Source organism: Onychostruthus taczanowskii, unplaced genomic scaffold (genome assembly GCF_017590055.1).
Source record: "Onychostruthus taczanowskii isolate IOZ18803 unplaced genomic scaffold, ASM1759005v1 scaffold35, whole genome shotgun sequence".
NCBI lineage: Eukaryota > Metazoa > Chordata > Aves > Passeriformes > Passeridae > Onychostruthus > Onychostruthus taczanowskii.
This window is the reverse complement of record NW_024500905.1, coordinates 2,070,679-2,096,125: the sequence shown is the minus strand read 5'-3', so window position 1 is coordinate 2,096,125 and position 25,447 is coordinate 2,070,679. Positions and strand designations below refer to the sequence as shown.

The following is a 25,447-nucleotide window of genomic DNA, read 5'->3' as shown; positions in this document are numbered from 1 at the left end:
ATTTTAGGATACTGCAGTGGTCTCCTGGAGTGCATTTTTACAGTCATTCTGTCAGACATTTGTGGCCCAAGAAGAAAAATATCAATAGAGATACTTAACTAGCTTTAAACTAGCACTCCAGATTGAAGAGTTCCATTACTGGAATTGGGAGCTAATGCTCAATATTTTCTGCAGGATTTGTGGCAGTCTGCTAAGGCCTTTTTTTCTGGTTATGGAGCATCTGTTTCCAGGTTTGTACCTGTAAGAATTGCTGTGTTGGTCAGTGCCATGGCTGGTGACTTGTGCCCATCATAAATAGCTGCTTAGGGGAGATGAAAGAACAGGATGAGCATATCTGATTATTTTAAAATGTTTTCCAAGCCTCTCACCAATCAGGAACTTGAAGAGCTCTTGTTCTCGCAAATGTGGCTTCTATGTATCTAATTATCTTGAAAGGATTTCTATCCAGAAACAGCTGTTTATGTTTGAAGACACAAACATTTTTAGTACCTTCAGTAACTTTTTCAATGAGCTCTGTGGCTTAACTGGTGAACTGTCTCATTTTGTTGCTTTTAACCTGATTCCTACTAGGTTTTTTGTATATGAAGAGAGAATGATCAGATCATCCCTGGAGGATTTCTATATGCCATCATGATTACAGAACACATTTTCTTGCTTAGGTCTCTCTTTTCCTGGGTAGGAAACCGATGATTTGTTTAGTTACTTTTCATGCAATTGAGGATATTATTCCTCCCCTGAATCCTTTCCAGCTAGAACTGGAAAAGAGAAAGGAAATATCAGTCCCCTGAGTTTTGATTAAGAGTAGCACTGTGAAGTCAAGTCAGTTTTGGATGTGCTTGCTATAGAAGTGGGAACCTTTAGTATGATAGGAAGGCTGGACCTGGTGTTGTAGGGCTGACACAAGTTGTTGCTTAGGGATGAAAGAAATAAGCTGGATGCAGAAGGAAAGTAGGATACAGTGGATCCATCTTGCATCCCTGTACAAGGATATGAATCCCTCCAGTATGTGATCAGAAAGGGTTAGGTCAATATAGGATGTGTTAATCTCGAAAAGAAACATCTTGTGCTTTATACTGGGTCTCTCAAAGCTAAGACGGTGAAAGAGGGCTCACCTATTGCTACGAGGGTGCCCAGCTGGTCAAGTCAGTAACCTGCTTCTTGAAAGGATCTCATGCTGCCCTGACAGACAAAATTTTGTCCTTACAAATAACTAGAAACAGTGGTTTTTTGTAAAGTACTAATAAATATGTATCCTTGGGCCCAGCCCTGTAATGAGGAAGCTAGATGCAAGAGAGAGCTAATTTGACTTAATTGGGAGCAGGGAAGAAATTAGAAACTTTACTGTAGAAATAATATAGTTCATTTTAGACAGGATGTGATTTATGAAGATCAAGCCCTAAGCAGTTAGAAATGCTAAAGATAAAGGCTCTATTAAAATAACAAATTGCAGCCAGAGACTAGGTTTGCTTTTATTTCTTGTAGCATTTTGTTTCCAGAAGTGGTTAGATCATAATCTGTGAGGTTACTGAACTGCAAATGCAAATTTTCATGCACACAAGTAATACATTTTGACATAGAGGTTAACACGAGAATGGTGCAAATTTCACACAGCACTGGCTTGCTAATTACGTTTGTTTATTTTCAGAAGCAACTTCATTTTCATTAAGAAATTGCAGATTCTGCAATAGTAATCTTTGCCAGTAGTTCAATAGCTCACACTCTGAACATTTGCTCTGCTACAGTAGTAATGAAAGTGAGCCTGAAAAATAGCTTAGAAAAAGATTGTGGAATTTAGGAGTGCATGCAAGTGGAAGGCATCTTCCAATTCAGTGTTGGATCCAGTTGAGAAAGGCTGAGGAATGGTTGAAAAGAGTCTATGAATTTTGATAGGATTTTTTGCATATTTGTTTTCTCTTTTGACCTGGAGTTGATAATGTATTAGCAAAAAGACATAAAGTGTCTTTTATAGAACACATGTAACCAGGAAAAAAGAAGGTATCCAGCATAAGCTTCCAGTGAGCAACAATAAGACACTCATTTTGGGTAACAACTAGTAACAAATCAATCATAAGTTAGAGGAATAAAGGTTTAAATATCAGGGGGGAAAAGAGCAATAAAGGAAAGGTTTGGAATATATTGCTGCTGCTGTTCCTGACTGCCCCTGAGCTTTCACCAGTATGCAGAAGGAAAGAGAATCCTGGTCTCTGTGTAGGTATTGTTCACACTGTAACACAATATTTAAGTCATTTGTACAAGACATAGGCATCCTCCAGCAGCAGCACACAGGTATATGGGGAAATGAAGGAGTTCAGTGTGTGAAGGAGTTCAGTGTGTTCAGTTCAGCAGCTCATTTCAGCCATGTCTAGGTCCTGCTTGGGACTGAGGAAATGTCTGTGCTGTGGGTGCTCAGGTGGAGGAGTTGGGTTTACCCATGCTTTCCATGGAGCCAGAGTAGCTGAGGAGTCCTGTGCAAAAATACCTTTTGTGACTGCAGGGAGGAGCAGCTCCCTGAATGCAGCTGTCTGGTTACCTGGCTGGGACCCACAGTGGTGTTGGGATGGTTCAGCTCCAGACTTCCTTTGCTCAAGGATCTGTGCATCCTGCTGCATTGTGCTGTGCAACCATGGTTGCTACCCTGCATACCCAACCCTCATTTCAGGGGTCAGTGACCACATCAGGAGAAGGAAACCAGGAGATTCTGCACTCAGGCAGAAACCAAAACAGTTATATGTAATCACAGAGTCAAAGTATTACAGAATGGGTCGGGTTGGGAGGGACCACAATGGATCACCTGGTCCAGCCTCCCTGCTCAAGAAGGATCATCCTGGATCACATTGCGCAGAGTTGTGTTCCAGATGGTTTTTGAATGTCTCCAGTGAGGGAGACTCCATGACCTCTCTAGGCAATGTGGTTCAGCCCACAGTTACCCCCACGGTAAAGTTCTTCCTCAAATTTAGGTGGAACTTCCTGTGCATCAGTTTCTACCCATTGTCTCTTGTCCTCTTGCTGGGCACCACTGAGAAGAGCCTGGAAACATCCTTTTTACACCCTGCCTTCAGATACTGATAGACTGAGGTCCCCTTTCAGTCATTTCCTATCAAGGCTGAACAGGCCCAGCTCCCTCGGTCTCTCCTCATAAGAGAGATGCTCTTGTGTCCTTGAGTCCCTGAGTCATCTTTATAGCCTTTTGCTGAACTTGCTCCAGGAACTCCATCTCTCTCTTATGCTGGGGAGCCCAAAACTGAACACAGCACTCCAGATGCTGCCTCACTGATGTCCTCAAACTGTTCACTATTCTTTTTATTTTCTGGGGTAGTTCAGTAAGTAATTTTGCTTCCAAAAGGACATTCATACATGTAGTTATTATGCGTAACACAAATAGTAATGTATGGAAAGAGTCTTAAAATACATATCTGTAAAGAGCTGAACAGATGCCAACGTAATGTTCACAGGATTGGACATACCTCATGTGTTCAGTCTAATTATCTCACCCAGCATGTTTGAGTGCTTTCTCTGTACGCACAGATTAAAGCATGGAAGTAAGACAAGTTCTGGCATCCATAACTATGCCAAGGGCTTTATTCTTAATGCTGCAACTTCGGAAGTGTCTCTTATGCCTGTCCTCACCTTGCTTTCAAATAGCATCAAAATGCTGGATGGAGTATGGTCCCATACATTTTTAATTGAAATACTTTTGGGTGATCTACCAAAATAATTTTGCAAGTATAGCTTAATTTTATATTTATAAGTCCAATGCTGCTGCTACAGAGGGCCAGGGGGCAAGTTTGCCATTGCTTTCAATAAGCTAGGTCAGTGAGCTAAATGCTAACCTCATTTCCATGTGTACTATCACTTAAAAGATGTACAGTCATACACACACAAATGAAAGTAGAATTTGTTGCTGTAAAATTAATTTTTATCATTTACTTTCCAAAACATCTTATTTAGAAATGAAGATTTCTGCAAGGATTGAATTGATTCTGTAGGACACATGATTTTGCAGTTGTGTCTCTTCCTTTGTCAAACTTGTGAGGTACAGAATGCAACAAATTCTGTTAGCCACTTCTTAGAGCTAGCAGGCCTTCTGAAATTATTGCATAAAGGTTTTTGTTTTGTTTGTGGATGATTTTGGAAAGTTAAAGCAAGCACTCTAAATCTGTAAGCATTGTTGAAGCCAAAGACAAGGTTACAGAGAAGGGCCTTGTGACTGTCAATTTTGGTTGTTTTGGTTTGATTCCAGCTGTGGCTGAAATTGTTGCAGTGCAAGGTCAACAGAATTTCAACATGGTGGTGCCCTTTCAGGCACACTTTGAACAACCCCTCCACTGTCTTATTCTCTTAATTTGCTTTTGCATCAGACATAGCATTAGTTTAGACTGAAGAACCGTGTTTCAGTTGTCAGCTTTAAGTTTTGTATATTCTGTACCTTATAGAGAATTTTCTATAGACATTCACAAAGATGGTGTCTACTAATAGCGTTAGATAAAGCAGTATGAGCTCAGAGCTTTTTCAAGACATGCTGGAAAGAGTAGGTACTCACAGGTTATGATTTTTTTTTCCTGTAAAGTGTATTAGTCTTTTTTTCCCCTAGAGATTTTTGTTCCCTACCTTGAATCAGTAGGCTGTAATCGTAATAATTATATAGTTTGACTACATAAAAGTAGCTAAAATTATAGTTTAACAAGACATTTTACATCTCTCAAATGTAAACACCTTTATAGGATTAATTTTTCATCTTTGAATAGGCATATTAGTTTATATACAGATATATACTATATATCTGCAATGAATTTAGGACCTACACAAGCACAGAATTCTTGCATATCTATGGGAACCTGATCACTAGTGACAATTTTGGAGTGATCTTCACGTTTGGTAAGTCACTTCCAGACCAAAAATTCCTGTAAATTCCTTTGACTTTGGTACAGTGAATAGCCACAATCTCTCTGCTCACAGGTATTTGCTCAGTATATTTTTCCACTTTGCTGAATACACGTTCATGTGCTTTGCTTTGTGTTTACACACTGCTGGCAAGTAAGTCAGTGGTGACTCAGTTGACTACTCTGTGGTTATGATAGATTCTTTTTATATGCCCTCACTGCTGAAAATCAGAGTGCTGCAAGAAGGTGCTCAACTATACTTGGAAAAGATTTTGTTTGGGGCTGTGAAAAACATCTTCAATTTGGATATATTTTTAGTAGAAAAATTAATAGATATTTAAAATTTCCTGAGCTGCTTTTCTTCTTTGATCTGTCTGTCAGCTTGACATGAATAGAACTTACACTTTTGTGCTTATGCCTACTATCTTTTTTGCTTCTTTTTTGCAAAGCAGGTTGAGTTAATGCATTAAGAGTCACAAAAACTTTTGGGGGTCCCTTGGCATTTATGTGATTAAAAGAACATTGAGCTTAAATGCAGTGTTTCTGTTAGAAACTGTGATGTTTGAAAACAAGTCAGCTATTAAATCAGTTTTCAGTAAATAGATACAATAACTTAATTTTCTTTTTAAAATGTTTAGAAAATTAATGTGGATGGTGGTAATTTTGGAATGAAATCCTAATTATTTTTTGCTCTTCAGAAATAAATTTGAAATTAATATGGCTGTGAAGAAATAGTGCATTTTTTCCTTGAAATTAGAATTTTAAAACTTCACTGGCCAGTTGTCCCTGTCTCTTCTCTCTATATGTTTTTGCTCCCACAGTTACAGAACTTGAAAAAGGTCTGATATCCTTTTATCCCCAGAAGGCTGCTTTCCTTTCTGAAGATAGAGCCTCCCCTCATTAGCAGATACATTAGGAGTTTTGCAGCTGATCATGTACACAAGAAGCTCATACCCCTCCTTGGCTAAAATGACATGGGAGGCTCAGTGGCTCTCCTGCCTCACTCCCTGCAGTACAACAGTCATAGGCAGTAATTGGCCTGGCAATTAATGGTGACACAGCCTGTTTCAGGGAATGGCATCAGGAGAAGCACCATGCCACACCAGGGTGGCCTGGTGCCCTCCCCAGGGGAATGCCTTTTAGGGAGGACACCGGGGGTCTGTCTCTGGGCTGGCCCAGGGTAGTTTCTAAAGAGGCCTCACAGCTCAGAGTAATCAATTCTGACAGTGGACTGGCACAGGGCAGTGGCTCAGCAACTCCCTGCTTACAAAAGAGTGAGGGTAGCCTGTGCTGTGATTAGTTGCTTCACCTTTGTGACTTGATAATCTCTGGATTTACTTAGCCAGTCTGTCGAAAGCTTATCCCAGGATAAGTGGAAGAGAATCCTGTGCCAGTTTTCCCCTGTTGCAGTTTCCTTGGAGCATTGCAGTGTTTTCAAAAGGATGAGCTCTGCCTCCCCATCCTGAAGAGTATTTCACAGAGTGCTGCAAGTTTATGCTTTCTGAGTCGCCTGCTTAGCATGCTTGCCGTGGAGTGGAAGAAGGCCTTTTTAGAGAAGGCAAAAAATGTTGGACTGGGGCTGAGGTCTTCAGGTAACAGTGGTAAATATGTCCTGAGAACTGACTAGGCTTCTGTAGAGATTCTGGCTTGTAATACTGGGGGAAGAAAAATGTCTGAGGTGGTTCTTGTCGGTTCTCCGGATATTCTAAGCAAGGCAGTTCACAATTTGGGGGAAGAGTCCTAGGGTCAATGACCCATAAAAATGGTACACCATCAGGCAAAGGACAGACAAATAATGTCTTTGTATGTGTATTTGTTTTGATTTTCTCTCACTTTTTTGATGTCTCCTGTCATTGTTCAAGTCCCTGGCTCTTTGCTGGAGGAATCATACTCTCTAAGCTGCAGCATAAGCCACAAGGCTGAGGAGAACACTGTGGAGTGCTAGCCCTGGCCCCTGTACCCTAGCAAATGAGGATCATTCTTGCTTTGACAGATTGTGTTAGTGCCAAGTCCTCATCTGTAAGAGTAGCAGGATAGAGGTGTAAAACAGGAATGAAAACCCATAAAAACAGTCCTCGCTTGCATCCTGTGAATTTTAAAGGATCTTAATGAACCAAGTGTGTTATATGAGGCAGCATAGACTGAAGCGTGTGGTTGAACAGAGTGATATGCTCAGCTTTTTCTTTTTTTTTTTTTAAATTCACTTTCAGAGGACCCCATCTCGTGTAGTCCCAGCTAACATGTCAAGAAACCTCACTGTCCCTGTTATGTTACCTGTGTGAAATCTCTGGGTGACTGAAATTTGAACCAACAGCTTGAAAAAGAAATGAGCAAATGCTCTCTTCAGCTAAAATAGGGAGCGCTGATGTGAATTCGTGTTATATGTTGTAAAATAAAGTGGGAAGGAAATGGCTCATTATTGCACATAATTTTTTCTTAATAACTCGACATGAAATTAATAAACCTTAAACCCCCAGGTTTTAGGCGTTGTTCCAGATAAGAGTCAAATGACAGGGAAAGGGAAATAGGAAGGGCAAAGCATTAGGGCTTCAATGACTTATGTTTAACAATTATCTAAGCAGCAGTTTCTAGTTTCAGCGATCTCATCTTCTTAGCTGCATATTAAGCTTCAGCACTGTTAGTTAATTATGTTGAAAAAACCAGGAGTTCTTTTTCTGGCAGTGTTGAGCAAGTGTGCTTTTGGGAGCATTGATTTTTTTGCACCATCTCTGTGACCACTAGCTTTGGTGGAAGGGAATTGTTGCCTTGCCAGGAAACACCAGACTTTCTGTGTAAGTGTTGAGGTTCCTGATTCTTCACCTCCAAAAAGCTCCAGAGTTTTTGACTGAGATAAAATGAGTGGGCTGGACAGACATCATCTTTGCACAGAGCAAACCTAAGTTCAGATTATTCTGAAGTAATTCAAACATGGAGTGGGATATTATGTGACTTCAGCTATGTGGGAACTAACTTCTTTTGCAACAGCAGAAAAATCCCAGAAGTGCTTCATCCTCCTCTCTCTCTGCTTGCTCTTTAGAGCAGCAAGAGGGCCTCCTTCATGTGAGAATGAAGAACAGAAATATTCTCTCAAGAGACACAAAATTGTTAGTAGGAGTGTTTTTCAGGTCTTATTCTGGAAGTCATATTGCACCTGCAAGGTTGGCAGCTGCCATACATATTGTCTTGTCTTGGCTGGGCTCCCCAGTGTTGGAGGTAGAGTGTTACCTCTTTACTTGTGCTGCTTGAGGTACATTTTCTGCTCCCTAACAAATGCATGATGGTAATTTTATTTTGGTTACCATTATGAGTTTTTCTGCAGAAACAAGCATAATTTCAAAATATTCAAGAGGGGTTAAGCCTCCCTGAGCTCACTATAGGCCATGCTTTCTGTGAGTATGTCAAGCCTTGCATTAGAGGAATTTGCATGTAGTGGTACTGTGTGTTGTGACTGTCAACAGAAAATAAAGGCTGGTGTGTGTCTAACCCGGACTACTCTAATGAGCAGCACCACATCTACTCAAACTATTATTTAGAAAGAGATTGTTCCAAGCATTCACCTTCAGTGAAAGGTCTGAATGCAAAGAAGAGAGATGAGGGGAAAAAGGAGACTACTGTTAAATATATTCACTTTGCAATCCCTGAAGGAAACCTCATTTCACTGAGCCTAAATGCTTTTCAAAGTGGCAGACTAAAATAGATTCTTCAAGAAGGTAAATCTGAAGAATTAAACTTTGGGTTTTTTTTTATTTAGGAATGCTGTTGGTTGTGAATAGGGTCACTGCTTTTGTTGGAGGTAAGTGAATCACCTCTAATGAGACTTGGCTATCGAATTTTACTCCTCTGCTTTTGATCTATTCACAAGCTCATCATGAGATTTATTTGTTGTTCAGATATCTCCCTGCATTTCTGCTCAATAATGTTCCCACATGAATAGCTGTCAGATACCTGGTATTGCTTGAGGTCTGGGCTCCAACACTGGGCTGTACTGGCTAGTTGCCTGGGTTACCTTTGTTATATCTATCTGTTTCTTGTAGTAGAGCATTCCTGATACTACTCAACACACTGAATTTTGAATAATTCAGTCAAATGTGAAATGCCAGCTGTGTTTTTTTTTTTTTTCTGTGACTGTTGATGTTTTTGAGATTGAAAAATAAGCAACTATTTAAAAATTTATTTGCACCAGCTCTGAATGAAGAAAGAAAGCACAAATGAGAGTCACATATATTTCAGAGTTGAGAGTATCTTGCAATTTGAGCACCTCTTACAGGGGAAATGAAAGCACTTTTATTTCATTAATTCTTAGGATTAATTTCTAACAATGGGATTTTTAAAAGTCTTTCAGTGGTATATAATTATTTATTTATTAGATAATTACAACTCTATGAGAGATTTAATCTCTAGGTGAATATTTTAGAGCAAAATATCAGAGGACTCCTAAAGAAAAAGGAATTAATCTCTGCATATTGTGAACATATCACATGCATTTGAATTGAGTGGTGCGTTCAAATATCCTTTGAAATCTGAAATCCTGTAGAAACAAGATAAATATATTTTCTTAAGGATATTTATTTGGCGCTGGTCTTTTGAATACTTACATATATTAATAGTTGTATTGTCTTCAGGGCAACTAATTTTATATACATATAGAGTGATTGTGCTATTACACATCAGCATGGGGCTGTAGGCCTATGACATTGGCAGTTCATGTAGTGGTGAGTCTTCTGCCCATGTATCAGATTGCAGTCATGCAATTACACAATCTCTCATCCTTCCCCACTTGTGGCAGGGAGCACAAGTGAATTAGCTCTTGACATGCTTGGTGTTCTCAGGACTCATCCTGACAACACTTTCATAAGGTACTTTCAGAAAATAGATAAAATCTCATGCTATACTTTGTGTTGAAAATTGCCAAGCCATGCAAGTATCAGTCTTCACCTATAACATAAGAAAACTAAGCAAAGTGGAATGGCTTGAAAGGCCTTTTTAAGAGCAAGTCAGATTTTCTACTACTGACTCTGTGACACGAGGACTCAACACTATGCACAAGTTCTTTGCACAGATCCCAGGAGGGAGATTCTCAAATGCAAAATTATGTGGTGTGAGAAGGGATTTTCAAAGGCTTAGAAACCAGACAGGTGAGGAGAATTGAGCCTATCAGACCTTTTTTTCCTGCCTTTGAAAATATCTAAGCACCCTCGAATAACGATTTTTTCTGTTAGCTGTCATAGCTGTCACTGATTTTTTTCTTTTTCTTATGCTAGTCCAGTTTATAATGCAGGGCAGTATCTGAATACAAAGAAGAGACACTATGTTTACCCTGAAGACCAGGTTTGGAGTTTTCCAGGGCTTGATGTTCTCTGTATCTTTCCTGTCAAGAGCAGGACAACTGATCTGACTCCTAAAATCACATATACACTTGGCCAGACGAGCTACCCCAATATCTTGTCTCTGACCCAGGCAATTGCAGACGTCTGCAGGACAGCATATGTCGAAAGCCATACGGTGGTATTTTCCTGATCTACTGCTTTACTTGCCAATGACTTTTGATTCAAGGGCTCTGAAGGAAAAAATCTGCTATATTAGTATTTTATATCCCTTAATTGGATTTTCTTCCATGCATCTGTTGAATAATTTTGAACCCATTAGATAATGTTTCATGAGCATGACTGTAAAGTATCTTATATTTTTGAATAAATAAGAGAAATAGAATTAAATTATACTGAAGACAATCTTGTGCTCCTGGTACAGTCTTGATTCATGTCACTTGGTATAAAAATTATTTCTAATCCCTTATTTGGCATTTTGATTCTTCATCTCATTTTGCTGATTTGACTAACAGAGCAGCGTTTTACTGTAATATCTTGTATTTGTGGTGTTCCCAGATGAAGGAAGGAAATGATGAATCTGACTCCATGTTCTTAGAAGTCTAATTTATTATTTTATGATCTATTTTATCTTAAAGAATACTATACTAAACTATACTGAAAGGATATAGACAGAAGGCTAAAAGCATACTAATGAAAAACTCATGACTCTCTCTCCAGAGTCTGACACAGTTTGGCTGCAATTGGCCAATAAGTCAAAAACAATTCACATGAAACTAATGAAACGACCGCCTGTTGGTAAATAATGTCTAAACTACATTCCAAAGCAGCAAAACACAGGAGAAGCAAAACAGACAATTATTGTTTTCCTTTTTCTCTGAGGCTTCTCAGCTTCCCAGGAGGAAGTCCGGGCAAAGGGATTATTCCAGAAAATATGATGGTGTGACAGTAATGCTCTTTAAGAACTCCAGAATTTATACAACATGGAAAGCCACCTTTCCTACTTCAAAAACCTATCTATAATTGTAGCAAATACACACTTCACCCCAAAGGTGAGGTGGACCTGAAAGTATAGATATTGCTGTAGTTTGTAGAGGAACCAAATATCTGTGGCCACAGTCTAGGGAGTATGCCAGAGACAAGTCCAAGATTTCAAATCAGACCAGGAGAGCCTGGATGACCCTGTTTTGTACTTGCATTTACCAGCCTACATGTAACAGCAGTGTAATAACCAAATTTGTCTTCAGGTGAGGCTTCAAAAAAATGTATTCATCTTGACAGCCACTGCTGTGTTCAGTCATTCCCACTCCAGTGTGCTTATCCTGTGTGTAATATAGAATATCACAACTGTAGTTTACCATACAAAGAGACGCATTTACTGGGGTATCTGTGTGTCTGGTCTATAAAAAGTGTAGCTTTATAGTTAATATTTAAACTCTTTATCAGTATGCCTCGATGTTTGTAGGCTTGAGAACACAACTTACCAAAGCGTGCAAACTCTAGTGCACTGAGCCACCTTTGCACGTGTGAGTAGACGTGTGGGGGGAGTCGTGTATTGCTGACTACTGATCTGAAGATGGCAGCATTGGGTGAGCTTTGCACTTTCTTGGCTAAGCAGGGCACCCTTAAATCCAAGATTGTAGTTGTTGCATATGGCAAATTTATAAATCAGCTTTTAATTTGAAAGGCTTTTCTTAATGCTGCAGTTTGATATCACAAGTTAGTAGTAGGCAGACGTTTTGCCATTTATGTGTTTTAGTTTAGTTAGTTATACTGAGAGTACAAGTCTTATAAATAGTAAAGAATGGCTCTCACCAGCAAGCCTTAGCTCATAAATATGACGCCATTTTATTACAGTAGCAATTATAATAATTTTTGAACCAATGTAAAAGAAGCTCCCTCTTTAAGTACTGTCTATCCATCAAGGAGGAAGTAGAATCAAGTCCCGCCTGTCTAGTCCTATCCTGTGGACAGGATACTGCTCACTCTGGACAGCAGGGGTTGTTCTCTCTGGTGCCTGGGTTAGTTCCTCTGCCTTCTGTGCTTTCCAGCCCCTGGAGTGCACATCCTCAGAGGAGTGGAGAACGTTTCTCCTCTTTCCCTCTGCTGGCCCTATAGATTGCTAAGTGGGAATTTGACTTTCTCCTGGGAGCAGCATGACATTGGTTTGGTCTTCTCCAGCCTAAGAAAGGTCAACAGTAGAGGTGCCCCACATGTGGGGACTAAGTGCTTCTCTTACAGCTCTAAAACATACAAACACCAGACTCCTTTTTAGCTGCTGCTGGTTTTAAAAATGAAAATAAGCGTGATCACTGTGTTTTATCAGGAGTCTAATCTTGTTGTATGTCTGTCAGAATGTTAATGTTAGCAGCATAAGGACTACTACCTGATAGACTCCTGCACGGAACCCTGAGGAAGAGGGGGACAAATTCAAAGATATTAGTAGGACTTAAGAGTAAAGCTGAGCAGTTAGTTTCTAATTGTGTCAGCATGTATATGAGCAGGACTGTGGCCTACTGATAGCTCTTGTGGCAAAATATTTAGGTAGGGAAGCGAAATTTGTACTCTTTGTGATAGGTCTCTCAGCTTCAATCACTACTTCTGTGATGCCTTTGTAATTTTGTGTTATTGGCTGTTTGTCCCTGAGGCAATACTTTTGGAAACCAGTTGTTTTGGAAACCACCACTCCTAAGTGGTGACATCAGCTCACTGGATGTACTGAAAAATTTTATGCCAGCTTGATTTACCTGAGTCAATAGCAAAGCCAGAGGTGGAAATTTGATATTTTGGGTTTGTTTCTTTGTTTTATTTGATTGTGTCGTGCTTTCACCTCCCTTTATGGATATCAGTGCATTTGACGACTGTGATGGAATCAGACTTGAGACATTTGAAGTCTCTACCACTGTTCCTTCTTCTGAGCTGACCGTGCAGCTTTGGATCAGATGCGGGGCTCATGTTTTTATTCTTTTTTTTATTAGACACTTCTGCATAATGCTATGCTGTATGAATCGCTAGCTGTACAGAAACTTTTATGAGGCTAAGTAATTAATAATTTCTGAATTTCTAAAGATTGGTTGAACTTAAAAGAACTGTTAATTTCTGGTCTTCTGTATTTAATATGATACCCAGTCTGGAAGAGTTGGGAGTTAAGGAGGAAGTGAATGGAAAAAAAACAACATTGTATTATGATGTATTCTGAAGTTATTTAAAAAAATTAAAATTTAGTACAAAATATTGGGTAATTTCTTATCCTAAATTAATTTCTTCTGGGAAGACAAGTAAATCTTCTAGGTTCAGTGGAGTTATGCCTCTTTGCACAAAACCTGAATTGTCAGATGGTGTAGTAAACACAAACATACATAGGGATATGTGTATATATATGTGCAATATTTTTGTATAACTTAGGACTCAACTTCCTAAAACCTTCTTATGTAGAAATAGTTACTATCTTAACCTCAACTGTTTGATCTAATATCAAAAAGCATGTGATGTGTTGTAAAAAAACCAAAGTAAAATTCAGTATCATCGGAGCAGAAGTGACTGTGACCTTTAGCATTTAGTGGACAGTTGACTGTCAGTGCTTCTTATGATCTTCCTAACATTTAACTTTGTTAGGTGGGTACAGCAAAGTTAGATACAATACTGTTAGGTTGATTTAACAGATCTCTTTTCGCAGCTTGTCATCAGTTTTACAGGTCTGATACGTTACCTGATAGAATATAGACCTAAAAACCAATTGTTATTGGTCAAGTGAATTCATTGGTCAAGTGAATTCATTTGACTGAATATAATTTTCTTTCTGCAATTTAAGAAGCCAAATGCCATATTCATTCTTTATTTATGACAGAATAAAATCTAGTGAAGACTAAGGCCTCAACTCAAGAAGGCTCTTAAGCACATACATATAAGTAAATTAATTTTAGCTCAAGACAACTCAAGTATGTTTCAGACTTTAAAGTGATATCAGCTTGATCTTAAAACTGAATGCTCTGAACTACATCTTAGAGATCTTCAGATGCTCCTAGACAGTCAGACCAACTACCTTGCAGGATTCTGTTTTGAGGCATCTCATTTATTTCTGAAGGTTTTAAAAACCTCTGTAGGTCACTATCAGCATCTTTGATACCTAAAAATGATCTTGCTTGTCTGTTCCTAATTGGACATTCCTGTGAGCTGCTTGTGTACCCAAACAAAGAACAAAATCCCAAATTTTTATGCAGTTTCCTTACTGCTGAACATGACATTTAAATTACTTAGCAGCAATAATACATATTATCTGAGATTATATTCAAAGTAGGTAATTCTAAAGAAGTGGGACAGGCAAGTGAATATGGTACTGATTGTTATTGCTGAAGTGCTCGTTTGCAACTATACTATTTGTACTGAATATCTGTATATTTTACAGTGCTATTTCTTTACGATTGAATTTGGCCTTTGCAAGCAAGAAGGACAACTGCGTGCTTATGGGGCAGGACTTCTGTCTTCTATTGGAGAGTTAAAGGTATGTACCTTAAAGCATAGTGAAATTTTAATCTTAACAAAAAAAATAGTTGGATGTAAATTTATTGACTTTCAAATAACAGTTAAAATTCTCAAGATAGAAAGCTTGTATTTAAATATGGTATATGACCTAAAAGCTTTGTTTGAAATATCAGCTGGCACTTGAAGCATGAAATGGACTTGTAAAAACCAAAGTACCAAAGCAACTATAAACTAAAAAACTGATTTCTGTTTGAATTTTCATTTCTTGTCAAAGGGGGCTCAAGGGTTCTAACAGGTAAGAGTGCCTTGGGCTCTAAAATCCTTGTTTGGATGAGGAGCACGTATTTTTAATACCCACAACAAAGTGCTAGAAATCAGACATGATTCTGTTCTAGGTAATCCAGTGTACTTGAGTGGATTCATTATTGATATGAAAAGAACAGCATTCATTAAGGTCCTGATTCAGTAGATTAATCATATTTAAAATTAAGGAATGTGTATAAACTCACACTGAACTTGCCTATGTTACACTACATAGAGCCCTATTCTTTTAAGGGTGAAAGTGTTTAACCTTGCATGGTGTGAGTCATTGAAATGGGTAATTTATTCCCTCTTTTAATGCCTAAAAAACATGTGGTATGGGCAAAAGGTATTTTGTGACAGCTGTAGTATTTTGGCACATAATACATCTCTCAGTTAGCAAGATGGGAGGGAAGGGTAAAGAGAGGGAGGAGTACCATCTTCAGAGACCCAAATGAACTCTTGGTAGCTTTGCAGGTAAAAATTTGGACTTAGAAAGCATATACGGAAGAGTATTGAAAACTGTTTTGCAGCATATCTGTTATTTATTTTTGTTTACACATCTTCCCACCCTCCAGAGCTGGCTTTCGGTGAGCTACTTGGCAGTTTAATAGAAGTATCTCAGTCTCTTTTTGCTGTTTGTTTTACCTGTAACTGTGACTATTTGTGCTGAAACTCATTAGTAAAACTGCTATACTTCCAGCAGTAAAAAATGTTGAAGAAAATGACATTTTCTCGTGTTTTTTCTTTGATTGCATTAGAGTTGCTCTCAGTTCTCTGCATACTCCAGCCACAGAAACATTCTGTATCTGTCTGGCAATATTTTATACTCAGAGTGCAAAGATGTTTGAATGAAAAGAGATGAAGATGCCCCACTTGTTTTCCTTTGGCTCAGCAACATTCAGTGCTAAGCCCCAAACTCTGCAGAATTCTGTAAAGAATCAGGCCTTCTATTTAAACTAACGGTTAAGGTTGCTAGGTGATGACCCTGAAAATACCTACCATATAATTTACAAAATCTTAGGGCATAAAAAAGAAGAAATGAATAGTCAAGAACATAATAAATCTTCTACCATCAATGTCATAAACAAATGCATTATTCTTGTCAAGTCTGCATATTTGGTACAACACATTTGTGACCCCAGATCTGGGTTCTTTGCTCAGCAGTAAATTCAGAATATAAACGCAAAAAATAATCCTTTTGAAAAGCAACTCTAAAAGCTAAATAATCTGCACATTAATGGACTATATTGATCTGCTACAGTGTTATGGCCAAATATAAACCATAATAATTTTGATCTAAGTCAATAATATTATATACTTTTCTAGTACACTATATATATTTTTTGCAGATATGATGCCAGAATGGACTACTAGATCATCTGATTTGACCTCCTGTGTATCATAAGATACTAAATTTCACCAGATCTTGCATACACTGATCTTAAGTTAGAAATTTCAGTTACTGATAAACTAAGCACTTGTGTGCTGTGGGAACAGAACAGCACCATACCACAAGACATAGTCTCCATGAAGGGACTGATAAGGTGAAAAATATTCCAAAGGTCTATGGAAGCGTGCTCCAGGGTAGAAAAGATAAAAGTTAAGGAAAAAAAATGCAAAAAACTACTAAGTTTTCTGATAAAATGACCATGAGAGAAGCCATTTCTAGACCACAATCCTGGCATGAATGTGCTTCTTGTCAGCAAAATATTATCGGGGAGGTGCTTAGGAAGGAGAATGTCTGGGCACCCATGACTTTGGTGTACAGCCTTGCATCAAGTCATTGTCACTTTCCACTGTTTCTTGGGAAAGCAATTTCCCTCCTAGCACCTACAAGGAGGAAAAATTTCTTCCCTGACCTGAAGACAGGTCATGCTAATAGACTGATTGTAGCTCAAATCCTTATTGATGGCAGCAATTGCTCTGAAAATGATGAGAACAATGTTGACTATTTCAGTGGTGAGTGGGGATGAAGGGGAGACTCAGATTGCATGGCCATGACATGTCCTCATCATGTGTGCAACACTCGTACTTCTCACAGGTGTCAGAGTGAAGACATCCTTTCAGAAATAACTTCTGCCATGCTTTAGACAGGGATGGCTGTGGCCCATAGAAGTTCAAATACTTATGTAACCCTGGCACTAGGAAGGCAGATCTTGAAATGTTGAGTTTTGCTACCTTGACTTTAGAGTTATAGAATAGTTTAAGTTGGAAAAGTTCTCTAAGATGACCAAATCCAATTGTTAACACAGCACTGCCAAATATGCCACTCAGTCATGTCCTCAAGTACCATATCCGCACATCATTTAAATGCCTCCAGGGATGGTAACTCAGCTGCTTTCCTGGGCAGCCTACTCCAATGTTTGGCAACCATTTTGGTGAAGAAATTTTTCCTAATATCCCATCGAAATCTCCCCTGGCACAACTTAAAGACATTTCCACTTCTCCTATCACTTTCACTTGGGTGAAGAGACCAACCCCTGCCTGGCTACAATCTCCTTGTAGGTAACTACAGAGAGTGAAAAGTGTCCCCTGAGTTCCCTTTTCTCCAGGCTAAGCAAACCCAGTTCCCTCAGATGCTCCTCATCATTGTGCTCCAGCCCCTTCCCCAACTCCACTGCCCTTCTCTGAACATCCTGCAGAGCCTCAATGTCTTTCTTTGAGTGAGAGGCCCAAAACTGGACAAGGACTTGAGGTATGGCCTCACCCGTGCCGAGGGACAGTCACTGCCCTGGTGCTGCTGGCCACACTATTGCTAATACAGACCAGGATGCCATTGGCCTTCTGGGCCACTTGGGCACACGTTGGCTCCTGGTCAACTGCTGACCGGCACCCTCATGTGCTTTTCTGATGTGCCACTTTCAAGCCACTCTTTGCTGCTTGGGGTTGACGGCACCCAAGTACAGAACCTGGCACTTGGCCTTGTTGAACCTCAACAACTGGCCTCAGTCCATTGATCCATCCTGCCCAGATCCCTCTGCAGAGCCTTCCTGTTCTCCATCAGAACAATGCTGCTGCCCAAATTGGTGTTCTCTGCAAATTTACTGAGGGTGCCCTTGAGACTGCCCAGGTATTTGTTATTAATATGCTTTTGTGAGCAAGAAGAAAAGCCTTTTCCAACTTGTGTCCCTACCAGCTCTCTTTTCAATGCAGCAGTATGCACAGGAAGAAAAAGGTGGCCAATTTTATATATAATTTGTATAAATTTTTAGAAGTACATGAGTCTATTTGTAGGGCAGAAATGGCAAGCAGTATTTGGGCTGTTTGGAGGACTGAATGGCTTGTTTCAGTCATCCCTGTTTCTGTATTACACTGCTCCACTACACAAATCTGGTCAACAGCTCTAGTAACAAATAACTGTAAATGCTAGAGAAATGTGTGCACCAGCCTATCACTATAGGATTCCCTTGAAATGTTTTTCCCCACTCAGTATTTAGACCTAAAATTTCAGATAATGAAAAATGCATCTCCTTATGTGCATGCTATGAAAGCATCAAGTAAAAAAATTTAAAAGCACAACAAAATAAGGAGAAAGATAAGATTAAAAATGAAGCCTGGGGGGAATCGAATAATACAGTAAATAATAATAAAATGTTCTGCCTAATATAGTCAGGTTAAATCTAGCTAACACTTACACAGTATGTATTTGGGGCTGAAAGATGGAAAGGTGGAAATAATGTATATTTCAATTATCAAAAGTGTTTCTAAAAAGCAGTTCAAATGTCTTTGGAAACTTTAATCCGTTCAATTTGTGTGATGCTCTCTTGAACTGTTTAATTAAAGGAGTCTCCTATCAACTTCAGTTGTCTGTAGATCAAGTCATACATCCCTGTTTTATGCTTCTATACTAAACAGAGGTGTAGACTTAAAATCTCTCTATATAAATTTTTAAAGTCAAATAAAGTATCCAATTGTATTATTTTGTTTTAATGCTAATTTAAGAAGTGCCTGCATTAGACTTTATAACCAAAAATATTAAAATGCAAATTTTGGCTTTGTTTTCTGAAGAGGATGAAGAAAACAACTCCTGGATCTGAGATGCTAATTTTAAGAATCTTTAAAGAGAGAGATTTTCCATATTTTTCTAGACAATATATAAAATTACACTATTGAACAAAATCTTCTGGTAATATCAGGACACTCTCAGATTCACAACATATTTTGTAGATAAGCAGGAAAACATTTAAGAGCAGGTTTTTCAAGACTCTATGTAGTACCCCTGGGAAAACAAGGAGATAAAATCAGTACTGGCACACACACAACTTCTCACCTGTGTTCTTATTCTGCCCTCCTGTACTTCTCAGACAGTGCAGTATTTATAACTCATCTCAAGTTTCCCCCTTGCTAGCTGAAGATTTTACTTTTTGGGTTTTGTTTCATTTATTTTCTTTCTCAAAGCTGAAAAGCTCTGAGTTGTATTATTGCAATCCATTTTTATACTCAAAGGAGGAATTACAAGACCAAACTCTTTTTTCATGTGTCAGTGATAGCGGTCACTTAGGAAATGATTCACAGTCGTGCAGTGTAAATGTGTGGTGCCATCTGACATGCCCTAGTATTTCTGACCAGCCACCACTGCAGAAATGTGTAAAAGGCTTCTTTAGATTGTGTGCTGTATCTTCCATTCTCTGTACAATGCATCAGACAGTCTAGGCCTTAGACACCTGTTGTTAGGTACCTCAATTACTCTTTTAAACTTTCATCTGCAGGGAGTGGAGGCATTTCTTTATTGTTATGCTTATTTTCAGTATAAATGATTGTCTGCTTCTTAAGCTGTCTGATGCTGCTGCTTTTTCTGAGAATCAGTGATGATTCATTTAGAAGCTTCACTCCAAATTCTTATTTCTTGAACTGAAGAAGACTCACCAATAGTATTACTAGCATTACCAGTACAGTCTGTATGAATAGGCCATTAGAGACCATTATCACAGATCCACAAGATGGTGAGCTGCCCTATTTTACCAAAAACTTTTTCCATATGAGTGTTAGCCCTAACATCTCATTGGAGGTGAATAACATAGAGGTTACTCATGGAGAAATACGTATTTACTAGAGTTCACTAAAGCACTGAATGTCCAATCAAAACATAAGTGAATGACATCGATTTAAAAAACAAAGGCCAGAAGCTGAAAGCTTTTGGACTCATCAGACAATTTTTTTTTTGGTTGAGATTCTGGTCAACATACTTCACAATACTGAGATTGCCAAGGATCAGCATTTTACAGCACTGTAAAATTTCTGATAAATGCTCTGGCCAGCTTTGAGTCAGTGTTTTGACCATTCTAGTTCGTGTTAGATAGTTTGTGGTCTCTCTGAAAGTTTGTCTGCAGGCTCATTTCAATTGCTGAACTCTGGCATTGCTGGTGTCAGCATTTCAACTCAACAGCAGATGTTACAGGTGACAGGCTGTGCAATTTGAAAACACCAATCCAGACTTGCAAAGATGGAAACATTGCTTTGGTAGTCATGACAATTCCTACTTGATCTAAGAGCCAGAAGAACTTGGAGGGGAGACAGGTATCTTGGATGGGAATTCGCCAGAATTTACACCATTTGTTTCCAAACTAGAATCCTAAGAATAACTGATCAGTTGTCACCTAATTTTGAAGGCATCTCTGAATACTTTACCCTTGTTTCCAGGGTGCACGTGTGCTGCTGTCCTCATGTTCCACTCTCTGCAGAGTTGCTTTGTGAAACAGCAGCTCTGTTCATGTATAACTACACTGGGATCCAGAAAGAATCAGTCATTTCATATGGATTATCTGAGGACAGTAACTAGAAAGACTTTCTCAGAGGACATCCCCTGTGATAGCATCAGCCTTTCCTTCTCTTTAAACTCTCTCTTTTTATAAAATTAGGGTTCAGTGACTAGAACAGTTGCTCACAATGCTGGAGCCACAGGCTGGATCCCTTCTTGATGCTGATAACTTCAGTCCCAATGACTAGGCCTGGCCCATCAGAGGCCTTAGTAAGTAGAGAAGTTAATACCGTCCCCCTTTCTGTTGAACCTTTCACAGTACAGGATAGAATCCATGAGCCAGAAGTAGTCAGCTCCTATGGAATCATGGCATGTATCATCATCTTTATTTCCTGCAAGGAGTCAACCTCACTCAGTCCACTCAGAGTTTTGAAACTTTGTGCTTTAGACATTTGAGCCACCAAGTCTCACCTGGAAGCACAAAGGCACCTTAAAAGGAAAATTTTATCTATAGTTACCCTCCAAGGAATCTATTATAATTCCAAGTGAAAAAAGGCAAATTCGTTTCCATAGAAGGAGGTAAATGCCTTAATTTATAAGTATTCAACATGGTTCTGCAAAGAGAAAGTGACAAGAGGGATATAGGCAGGGGCCTAATAAGGTAACCTGTTCCTGCAGTCCTTTTAGAAAAGGATGATGATTGAGAGCCCATTTTTTATATTTGTTTTCAAACCTGTTTAACTAATGGCTGGCTAGAAACAGCAAACCTTGTGACAAGGAAAAGATACACGTACTAAAGAAAGTTAATTCCCTGACATTTTAAGATTCCATGCATTAATTTTTCATGTATTTATTTTTGGAAAGAGAGGAGGTGGGAGGAAGAGGCTCTTGTTCCAGTTTTCTGTCCTGTTATTTGGAGACTTCAGGTTGAGAGTTAGTATGATATTTTCAGAGCCTTTCACAGGGATTTAGGAATGAACAATTTAGGAATGCAAGAGCAAGGATAAAAGTTCTGGTGAATACCTTAAGGTTAATACTTTACTCCACTATAAAGAATGTCCATGCAGATGGAAAGTAAAGAAATCAGAGGCACCCTTGGACCTCAGGGATCTGCTTCCTCCCTGTCATTTCTTTATGCTTTTCATTCACATCTTCACTCTGTATAGATATCAGGGGACTAAAGAAGGTTGAAAGGTGACCTAAATATGCTTTGCTTTCTTACCTTATACTTCTGTAACAGGGGACTGAGAATGAAAATATGTGTGCTCTAGAAGATAAGGTAGATCCAAAAGCCAACACAAGTATTCAAGTTGAAAGGGGAGCGAGAAAACCTTTTCCAGGAAAATGTCTCAGTATCTGATTTTCAGTTCTGAAACTCTCTTTTCTAGTGACTTGTGCAAGTCATATAAAGAGAAAAGCTGATCAGAAATCTCTGTTCTGCGTAGCATTTGCCTTATCTGCCCAATGTCTCTCCTGTACTTATTTATATCTGTTTACTTATTTCTTGTTTGCAGTACTATGTGAAGCATTATTGCTCAGGTTGTGTGACAAAAGAATAATGCATTTCATTGTCTTGCAATACGTTGCCATTATTGAATGGGTTTTCAGATATGTAGTTTCACTTTCAATGTCAGGAAAATACCATGTGATTTTAGCTTGAAAATGTAAAGTACAGATTACATGAATGGTTTAGTCAGACCTAATTTACCCACCAAGACGAAGATGAATTCTGCTAGTTAAATGAGATTTTGGGGACATATGTATTTATAATTGCATAGATAATTTTTCAAGAATGTTTATTTGATGATTTTCCTTTTTCCATCTGAACATTTACGTCTCTATATGTTCATGGCAGGTGCATTTTGAACATCCTCTTTATTATTTTATTATTGTGAGGAAAAACCATTTCCCATAGTAAGAGCTTTTTAAATAACAAATTCTGTTTACTGTTCAAACTGAAAAAACACTGTATGTAAAACAAGACGAGCTACCAATTAGTGGGAAACATACAGGACAGTGATATAAAAGCTGTATATATGAGCAGATGATATAGATACACAGCATTATCAAAATCCAGTTTAACAGATCCTGTGGTGTATTTTGCAGCATGCTCTCTCTGACAAGGCCAATGTGAAAACATTCGATCCAAAGACAACCTGTTTGCAAGAATGCCTTATCACTACTTTCCAGGAAGTTTACTTTGTTTCAGAGAGTTTTGAAGAGGCCAAAGAAAAGATGAGGTAAATTATTTTCCTTGACTCAAAAATCTAATTTTCTCTTCTTTAGTGGCTGGAAAAAAAAAAAAAAAAGGAAGTTAATTTTCTTTTTTTTTCCTTTCAGGGACTTTGCCAAATCAATCAATCGTCCCTTCTCTGTATATTTCAATCCATATACGCAAGGCATTGAGATTCTGAAGGATACCAGGAGTATAGAAAATGTTGTCCAGGACCTCCGCAGTGATCTAAACACTGTATGTGATGCTTTAAGCAAAATGAACAGATATTTAGGGATTTGATATGTTTGGCACTGTGATTTGCTGTCAGTTGCTCTTTCTGTAGCCAGTTACATGAGATGGCTAATTTATCAGAGCCATCAGTTTTCCCTTTACAGCTTGGCCTGTGGCTTGCATTATTGTGTAGCTCTGTCTAACTGTAATGTGCAGACAAACCAAGGCAATGCTAATTTGTAAATGAAACATGGAATGTGGCAGAATATAATCATCAGTTCTTCAGCACAATGTCATGTACAAGTATACCATTAAAAACTTTCCTGGCAACAGTTTGGTTTCCATAAAATGATTCACTTCAATGTTTAAGAAAAGGTGTTGCTGATTTCATTAGGTCTGAGTTTATTTCTTTGCTATCCCTTCCCTTCCATAAGAATCCAGAAAAAAAAAGTTTGCAACATTTTAAATATTCTTTGTAAGAAAACATAATTTCTTTCTCTCTTGGTAAAGGCACAGTTTTGTCTATATATCTGTAACAGAATTTAGTGTCTCTTGTGACTGAACAATACAATTTACGTACCAGTAGCTATCAGAGATCAGGAAGGATACGTATTGGTACTAAAAGGTCTGTGAAGATTATGAATAATGAGAGCCCACAACTGACAAATGTTCAATGTGGCTGAGCAATTGCAACACACTAAAAAACCAGAAACCTTTGACAGTTCATGTAGAAAGGTAGTTGTAGTTCACATGTGTTACCTGTGACAGTCCTGAGAGTGCTTCTTCTGAGATTGCAATCTGGAAATAAGAGATGAAGCACTTGTTTTAATTTCATTGTTACATGCAAATCCAAAGTCCTTCTACCTCCTTGTATGTCTTCTGCATTCCCTTGTGTCTTGAACTTAACTATTGTGTTTCAGGCACAGTTTGCCTTTCCTCATTTTTCTACATTCAGCTTTGACTTGGCCATGCTTGACTGGGTCTAGACTGTGCCAGTATCAGAACATATAAAAGGGTGAATATGGAAGTTGTTATTTAATTATGGCTGAGATGATTTTCAGTTACTAGAATATTTGTGGAGTGATTAAATCATAGGAAAACCCAAGCTTCCTTGCTTGTATCAGATGCAGGTAATGCCTGACTTAATAAACTCCGAGTTGGCAAGCTCTGACAGAAGTACAAGCTCTGTCTGGGGAGCACAGTGCAGAAATATTTGAGCTGGCTCTTATCTGGAAGTAATAATTATGCATGTATTTCCTTTATCTGGGTTATTCTATTCTCCTATTAGCCAAGATAATGGTGAGTTGACTGTATTGTGTGGACCCTTCTTAATGGAAACCACATGGCTTATGCAGATCATGTCAATAAGGGTGAAAGTGTCACAGCTTGTCTACATATATGGAAAATAGGTAACTATTGGAGCTGCTCTCCCAGCCGAAAGGCTCGTGCAGAGACTCTTAAATATTGCTAGTAATTTTAGCATTAAAAAGGCACCACTTGATAGTACCAGCATATCCTTAAATAAGAGGCAATCTATAAGGATAATTTTCACAGGGATGTCTGCCACCTCCTCAAAGATAACTGTGAGATAACAGAAAAGGCATTTTTTGAATAGTCCCTGCTGCATTCTAATGCTGCTGTTAATAGGGTGTCGAAAAATCTACTTTTAGATTCAACTGGTACTGCTGTTGGTACAAATGAAGAGCTGTTGAGTTATCCCATGGGGATCAGCATGCTGGAGGAGTTTTTAACCTCCCAACATTAGTGCTGACTGTTAGCTAGCACTTACCACAGAGGAATTGCTGGCAACCTTAGCAGGAAACTTTCTCTCTTTTTCTTTCCATGGAATCAGATGAACCCCTTGTAGCCCTTTCTGGAGAAAATGGGCTGTACTGAGATTTGCTTTAACCAGTCTGAAAAAATCATTGTACAAGAAAGAGTAGCTCTTACTTTGTTCAAGAACAGGCAAGGTATTGTTGCTTGCTTAAGTAAAATAAAGCCACAATAAGCAACAAAGATTCAAAGCTTGCAAAGTTACCAAGGCTTTCCCTTGAATCAGAATTATGCAGGAAAATTTTAAATACTTATAATATCTGGATTTATACTTGACTTTTCTGAATAGCTTAAAATAAGTATTCCATAGCAGTAAAACAATAGAAGCATGTCTTTGTTTTGTTTTGTGCTGTTAGCAAGTAAATCTCATTATGGATTAAGGAGAAACCCTTGAAATCCAATAGTCATTCTAGGACTAATGATGGCAAGGAAACTGTCTGCAGTGAAGATATAATGTCAGTGACACAGAACATTGTCAAAG

At 38.6% G+C, this 25,447-nt stretch overlaps 1 protein-coding gene across 1 annotated transcript in view; it reads left to right on the top strand.

Moving 5' to 3' along the window:
- TPH2 (tryptophan hydroxylase 2) overlaps window positions 1–23,830 on the top strand; it is a 51,022-nt gene extending 27,192 nt beyond the window's left edge. Inside the window, exons 9-11 of the mRNA XM_041411293.1 lie at window positions 14,610–14,705; window positions 22,794–22,927; window positions 23,028–23,830. Coding sequence (XP_041267227.1) covers window positions 14,610–14,705; window positions 22,794–22,927; window positions 23,028–23,202 — 405 coding nt within the window. The 3' untranslated portion in view covers window positions 23,203–23,830. The remainder of the gene's footprint in view (window positions 1–14,609; window positions 14,706–22,793; window positions 22,928–23,027) is intronic.
- Window positions 23,831–25,447: the final 1,617 nt, after the last annotated feature.